Below are 7,466 nucleotides of genomic sequence, written 5' to 3' on the forward strand. Positions count from 1 at the left end.
TTTAAAATCCTATTATTCTTAAAATAGGACTGGGCGATATCATAATTTTAATACTGCGACATATTGCTCTCCAAATATCAATATAACGAGATATTCAAAATTTTCCAGAAGGGTGCAAAGGATATAGTTCAGGGCATATATTGTAAAACAACAAAACATTCCCAGCCCTACTATGTAACGTTCATGACAAGATTGCGAAAAAGTCCCACATCAAAATTTTTTTTACTGAGATTTCTTTTAAAAGTGCCCGATTCTCGTGGTCTCTTGCTCTATCAAGAACCTTGATCACTATATAAATTTAGCCAATGAATGTTACAACCATGGAAGCATTGTTTTTTTTTTTTAATAAATCCTCATATTTTTATTTGGGATCCTATTTTCATTTGTGAGGACAGACTGTATATTACTCATTTGCATCTGTGCCTTAAATTTTTACTTTTCTATTCACTGAAAATTACCACAACTAGTAAACTGAGATTTACCAGAAACAGTAACACTCAGTTTAATACCCAAGCTTCTATCTTCACTTTTAGAGGTGAGCCATACCACATTTACAGACCCTCACTGGTGTATTAAATTTAACTGTTAGTGTGAAGTTAATCTCAGCTTTAATGAGAGGGTTTTTTTTTTTAAATCTCCAACTCTGTCATGGCTATTCAAGACTGACATTGCAGTCTCTGGATACCATAGCAAACTGTTTGACATTTGCTTGTTTTACTTTTATGCTCTTGCTGTAAGTCCCTCAAACAATTGAATTCACTCTTAATTTTCCTCCAGGATGTGGGCATGCCTGCAGATTATGTGAACAAGCTGGCTCGAATGTTCCAAGATGTGAAAGTGAGTGAGGATCTCAACCAACATTTTAAACTAGCAATCCTTGACAAACAGCTCAGGAGGAGTAAGGCAGGACTTGCTCCCACAGAAACAAATGGGAACCTTGCTGGTGAGCAACTGATAGCCTTAATTGTTTTAATCCCTCATTCGTCAGACCATTTCACAGTGTTTCGATTAATACAAGCTAGGTGGACAAAATTCATGTTCAAAATTCTAAACTGTGGTATTGGGATAATGCAAACAACAAACCAAAACATGATAATTAGTTATTTGTTTATGACTAACTACCTTCTGTCACATCACGTAAATAATAAGGTTCAAAGGTACGTATCCGTTTGTAATTGAATAAATCAATTGAGTTCCAGACATCATTTCATCACACAAAATTAAAGTGTTCCTAATTTCACATGATTTTATTGTTCGAGATGGATATAATTTATACTAGTGAGTGCATTTTATTCTTAATTTAATCAATCTATCTGATAGTTAAACAATATTAAAAATTTTTTTAAAGATGAACGACGGATTTTTTGCCTGTTCCAAAACTTTCAAGTGATGGCAATGACTTGTACCCATTTGTACCTGGGCTAAATTTTCTGTATATAGTAGCTACAGCTTTGCCATTAATAATAAGACGTATTATAGTCAGCACACTCGAGTACAACATATTTTTTTTACCCAAAGCTTTGGATGCTTCAATGATTCTTCAAAGAAATCCCTACTCGAAAGAAAGTATTCTAGAGAAAAAAATATGTTGTACTAGAGTGTACTGACTATAATAAGTCTTATTAATAATGGGAAAAGTGCAGCTATTATATACAGAAAATTTGGCCCAGCAACAAACGGGTAAAATCATTACCATTACTTGAAAGATTTTACACGAGCAAAAACTCCTTCATTTAACTTCAAAAAATTTTAATATTGTTTAATTATCAGATAGAGTAATTAAATTAGGGAAAAAATGTACTTACCGGTATAAAAAATATCCATCTTGAACAATTAAATCATGTGAATTTAGGAACACTTTAATTTTGTGTGACGAAATGATGAATTCTGAACTTTTGTCCAGCTAGCTTGTATTAATTGAAACACTGTGCATTTGTCAAGTTTTTTGTGTTTTGAATATTATTAGGCAATGTGTTTTTTTTATCATTAAAAGGAATTAATAATAATAATAAAAAAAGCATGTAAAGTATCCTTTCTAGTTTTTCTATTATAGTTAACTGTCTGACTCAAGATACTGACATATTTGATGCTGACTGTTCATACTCAATGTATTTTATGAAGAAAAAAACAGAAAAAAAAAATGCATATGGCATACACAAATGCATAATATGTTTCTATAATCCAGGAGGGAATTGATCTCCCTAATTCTCCAAATGACATGTCTGTCGGTAACTTCAACTAATTAATTTAATATTTACAGCCTTTATCCGATATTGCATCCAAGATAAATTTTCCAAAATCTAAATGCAGCATAAAATTGCTGAAAATATACACTAATAATAATTAAATATTGTAAATATGAAAAAGCTTGCGTGATGATGAACAATCATTGGTCATGTGGATTTACTAAGTTTTATTTCATGATGGTCTAAATAGTTTTTAGTAGTCTCAGGTCATCCGACCACTAATGATTTGGAACACTTTACTCACACTTAAAATGTTACAGATTACCTTTTGAAATTACATTATTGTTTTGTATATGCAGTACAAGAGTGCCTATTACATGATTTTTCACATGCTACTTCTTTTTTTTTTTTGCTATCATTATCATCGGAAAATTCACCTTTACGGTATCATTTACATCGTTGATTGATGGTTTTATCATTGTTTCAGACTCCATCAATATAAAGATCTTGAATGCTGGAGCTTGGGCCAGGGGCAGTGAGCGAGTCCAGGTTTCCCTCCCCCTAGAACTAGAAGACTTCATCCCTGAGGTGGAGGAGTTTTACAGGCAAAAGCACTCTGGTCGTAAGCTGCAGTGGTACCACCATATGTCCAATGGGACGGTGAGTTTGTCTTCTACATATTGATAAAAGTATGATGTTATACTGTACATGGGTAGAGTTTCTATTTGTACCTAAGGTACAAAGGTATTACCTAAGTACAATAGTGTGTTTTTGAAAGCATAAGGGTGATTTTCAAAGCAATTCACAGTTTAGTGTCCTGACTTTATCTGTTCATTTTTATGTTGATAAAATTATTTTTTGACATTGCAAAAGCATGTAGTAAGGCATTGTTTTACACATAATACAGTGCTTTTTTTTTTCATTATCATAGAGTAATAAGCCTTTTCTATTACTTTAGCTAGTTAGTAACGGAAATTTCCTTGTCCTCACTAGAAAAGACGCATTTACTAAATCTTTTTTGTATGCTTTCCAGCCGCTTTTTTACTTACTGTGCACTGAAGTAAAGTAATATTTATAAGTTACACACAGCTGAAATAGATTTTACTGAACTGCTTATCTAACAGTTTAAAACTTATTGTTGAAACTTATTGTTGTGAAAAATATTTTTTTCTTGTAGTTGGCAGCACTATTAGGAAAGCCATATTGTGATATTTTTCAAGTATAGAAATATACAATTAGGCAGTAATGTATTTTTTGTTAAGGAAACAAGTGACTTAATTAAATTTTCAAAAGCACCAATAAATTGATTCCAGCAAAGAATTCTTCTATAAATCTCATGAGTGTTACCGCTTATGAGTGTTACTTTCAACAGGTAACATTCATGAGAAGGAAGTAACATTCATGATAAAAGAGACCCAAATAATCAGTAGATCCATAGTAATAGATATTTTATTACCTTTAACACATACCTTTATCAAAGAGAAATGTTTTTTTCACACATATATATACAATAAATTCACTTTTATTAAAAATTGAAGAGTGAACACTGACAGAAAGCTAATGCTTGCAAAAACGAAATTTGTATGCATTGTTTAAAAAAGAATATAATTCTCAAGATAAGGTATTCATGTAATTACATATTTTAGAAGAATTACTGCCAAAACTCTACAATAAATAATTTAATAAGTCCATCTCTCATGAGTGTTACTATAGCTAAAATTTAGCATTTGTATTATTAAAATTTTTCTTGAATCTTTAAAAATTGGTTTCAATATTGAAATTTTTTAGCTATTTGTGGTATGCAATGAAAACATTTAATGTTTAATCTAACATGTTTTTATTGTAAACTTTACCCTTTATTTAGGAAACAAAATAACACTCATAAGAAAAACATTTTTACAAATACTTAAAATTTCTTAAATAAATAAATATTTATATCATTTTGACTTAAAATTGAGTGTTTAAGATAGTTTAATCAAGATTTGTTACATTATTTATTTTTAGAAAAGAAATTACAGAAATGTTTATAAAGGTAACACTCATGAGAAAAACGGTGACTTGCCAATAAGCTTTTTGGAATTTTTGAAAGCTAAGCTATTTAACTCACAAATAATCACCTAGTTAGAATGCTGTAAATTGTAAGGTATTTATACCTAAGAAAGTATTAATGTTTATAACAACAAATTGTCCATATTGTGTAGAACTTAATGTGTCAGTGCATTTGAAAATCACACATAAATAAATAAAAATTTGATTGAAAAATATTCTTTGCAAATGTTTGTAGTCTGTATCCTTTGGAGATGGTTTCATGGGACCTGAGTCCCTAGTTTTAAGTGTCTTTCTAATGAAGTGTTTCTTAATTTTAAGTGTCTAATTGTAACTTTGTTGCTCTAAAAGCATTTAAAAACTGTATTTTGAAAAATTCTGAGCTTTAAGTAAATGAAATTCAGGAGGTAAGAGAAAACTTATATTTTTATCGGAACACATTTCCATGTAATAGCACATACAGTGAAACCTGTGTAGTAGAGATTCTATGTACGGAGAGATTGGACAACGGCGCGCTGCTGTCCGCCATGTTTAGTCCAAGTGTTGTTAGCTCGAAATGCTGTACTGTGGGAATTTCTAGATTTCCCCCAGAATATAGGACATGAAATCTTTGAAGAATAGACTGATTTTTCTCCTCCTTGTATTTTCATCAAACGGAGTGAGTGCCAAGTCTGGCAATCCAGTGCCAATCGTTTCGTATCCTCATAGAGCTTACAAAAAAAAAAAAATTTTTTTTCACAAAAGTTTGTTCATAAAGATGGAAAACAAACATATATTTGTGATATGCACATTTCATAATATCATAACTAGCTTCTAATTTTTTCGATACAATGTACAGTGATATTTGGGGCAGATGATGCATTACGGTCTACGGGAAGTGAGCATTTTTGACATAAGATGGCCGTCGCTCTGAAGTTGTCTAATCTCTTCGTATTTAGGATCTCTACTGTGAAGTTGACCACCTGTCTAAGTTGACTGCTATTTTCAGGCACAGAATTAGATCTTATCAATATAATTCAACTTCGATGAGTTGACCACCTGCTTAAGTTGACCACTAGAATAGTGCACCACAAGTGGTCAACTTACACAGGTTTCACTGTACATATATTTTTTTTAATGCATTTTTCCTCATGAGATATAATCTTTTTAATGCTGGCATTTTGGCCAATACAGTAATCTCTTAACTATGGATAAGTGCTGGGTAGCAACTAAGAAAAAGAAAAAGACACATCTGCAAGGCATGTGTGAATTGTCTTACATGACTTACCAGAACTCACAAAATTCGGCAACTTTTCTAAAAATCTCGGCATACTTTAAGACCTCATATTTAGATGACAGAGACATGAGGGTGCGTGCATAATCATGTTTAACTATGCTCTTTCTATTGTTGTTTTTTTTTTCTTTATTACACTGTGGAATGGTGAGAACTTGGAGACTAGTTTGATTATTTTCCTGTGCAGATAACATTCGCGAACCGTGCAGGGAAGTTCGACCTGGATGTTACCACCTTCCAGATGGCAGTGCTGTTTGCATGGAACCAACGACCAGAGGATCGGATCTCCTTCGAGAACTTGCGACTAGCCACCGAGCTGCCCGACGCAGAACTACGAAGAACGCTCTGGGTGAGTAGAGTGTCCTTTACTTAATTTTAATTCATAGTCAAAATTCTTCATGCTGTATTTTTCACTTTTCAACTGTCATGGAAAAGTAATCTCGGGCACAACACTGGTGTTCTAAAATGTCGGGTGGAGCATTATTCAGTGTGTTTTTTTTTTTTTTAAAGCCAAGTGCGTTTTATTGTTATACTGGAATATACATCACAGAGAGTTTATTTCGGTTGCATCTCTCTGTCAAATCTAAATGTTTCTTATCAAAAGTTAATTTGCACTCAATTCAGTAGATGTCAGCACTTTACTGAAGGTTTCAAAGGATAGAGGTTTATGTCTGAAGCATGCAGCATTTTATTTCTACTTACTTATTTTCTTAGACAATATTTAAATCAATATTTTTTTTTCAAATTTTTAGAAAATGATGCTCAACTAGAAGCAAATTTTACTGCTGCCACTCTGAGTGGTAGCCGCTTCAAACAAATATGCAGTGGCTATGAAACCTTAAAAATTTTATTCATATAATTCAAAATATCAATTTTTAACTATTAACTATATTTAATTTCGTACTAAACATTTAATTTTGGTAATAAAACAAAATTGACAACTTTCTGTACGCAAATCATCAAAATAACTTGACAGATAAAAGGTTAAAAGTACGACAAATTCTTAAATAAAGTGCACAGTTTTTTAAAACAAAATATTCATTGTTAAGACTTTGCTTAGTGTAATGCCAATGTAAAAAAAAAGCTACCAGCACCAATTGGCATGGATGACTTAATATTAATATATGAGGCTAGTGAAATTTTGTTAAAAGCTTATTGATTTTTAAAATTATTTTTGAAATTGTCTTAGTGGTGCCCAACTTGTGCCCCACAAAGTTGATCCACGCGGCTTGATTTTTATGTTCAATGTTAGGTATTGAAAACTATGCTCCGGAACCTTCTAAAGGTACAAATCATCTTTATCCAATACTAAAAATGATTGTTGCCAATTCGTAGCCCTAACAGTCACTCTTGGTCTGCAATTTTCCCCCTTTTTCTGCATTTCCCCATGTTGTCTAGAGAAAAATGTATATGTAATCTGGACTTAGAAGTTCATCTGAATGTGAGATTTGGCGTTTGCGTAAATAAAGGTTGTGCACCACTGATCTTAGTGAATTTTTTCAGTTTTGAAATATGTTTATTTGTGTCTTTAGTCCCTAGTTGCATTCCCCAAGCTAAAAAGACAAGTGCTGTTGTTGTCTCCAGACGTGAAATCTCCCAAGGATTTCGATGATAGCACACAGTTTTGGGTCAATCAAGAATTCTCATTAATGTAAGTAAGCCTTTTGCTAAGTTTATGACGCTCTTCTTTCTAAAACATGCAGGAGATATGAAATGAGGTTGAAAGACATGGCAAAATCAAGAATTGATTGAGAAAGTCAGAAACTTCAGGGAAATCAGGAAAAAAGTATTTTTACTTTTGATGGGGGGGGGGGGGGGGAGAACAAAGTTTCTCAGACAATGGTAAAAATTATGGCTTTACCTTCCTGTCTAAAACTACATTTTTAGTGAAATAGCATTTTGTGAGCAAATATCAAAAACGGAATAAAATGTATTAAAATAATAGTTTATCAAAAAGAACT

General features: G+C 32.2%; 1 protein-coding gene across 1 annotated transcript; it reads left to right on the top strand.

Moving 5' to 3' along the window:
• The first annotated feature begins 782 nt into the window (after positions 1–782).
• On the top strand, positions 783–7,257 carry LOC129222450 (cullin-5-like). Its single transcript, XM_054856964.1, has 5 exons — positions 783–943; positions 2,674–2,846; positions 5,693–5,854; positions 7,038–7,156; positions 7,209–7,257. Exons 1-5 carry the CDS (start codon positions 787–789, stop codon positions 7,255–7,257), a joined length of 660 nt encoding a protein of 219 aa, XP_054712939.1. The 5' UTR covers positions 783–786.
• The last annotated feature ends 209 nt before the right edge of the window (positions 7,258–7,466 follow it).

The sequence above is a fragment of the Uloborus diversus genome, chromosome 5, assembly GCF_026930045.1.
Source record: "Uloborus diversus isolate 005 chromosome 5, Udiv.v.3.1, whole genome shotgun sequence".
Classification (NCBI taxonomy): domain Eukaryota; kingdom Metazoa; phylum Arthropoda; class Arachnida; order Araneae; family Uloboridae; genus Uloborus; species Uloborus diversus.

What these genes read in the sequence shown, in the direction of transcription:
- LOC129222450 (XM_054856964.1), top strand. Translation starts at nt 787, where the DNA reads ATGCCTGCAGATTATGTGAACAAGCTGGCTCGAATGTTCCAAGATGTG. An exon ending in AACAAATGGGAACCTTGCTG is followed by an intron (nt 944 to 2,673) that starts GTGAGCAACTGA and finishes TCATTGTTTCAG; the next exon opens with ACTCCATCAATATAAAGATC. An exon ending in AACTACGAAGAACGCTCTGG is followed by an intron (nt 5,855 to 7,037) that starts GTGAGTAGAGTG and finishes TTGTGTCTTTAG; the next exon opens with TCCCTAGTTGCATTCCCCAA.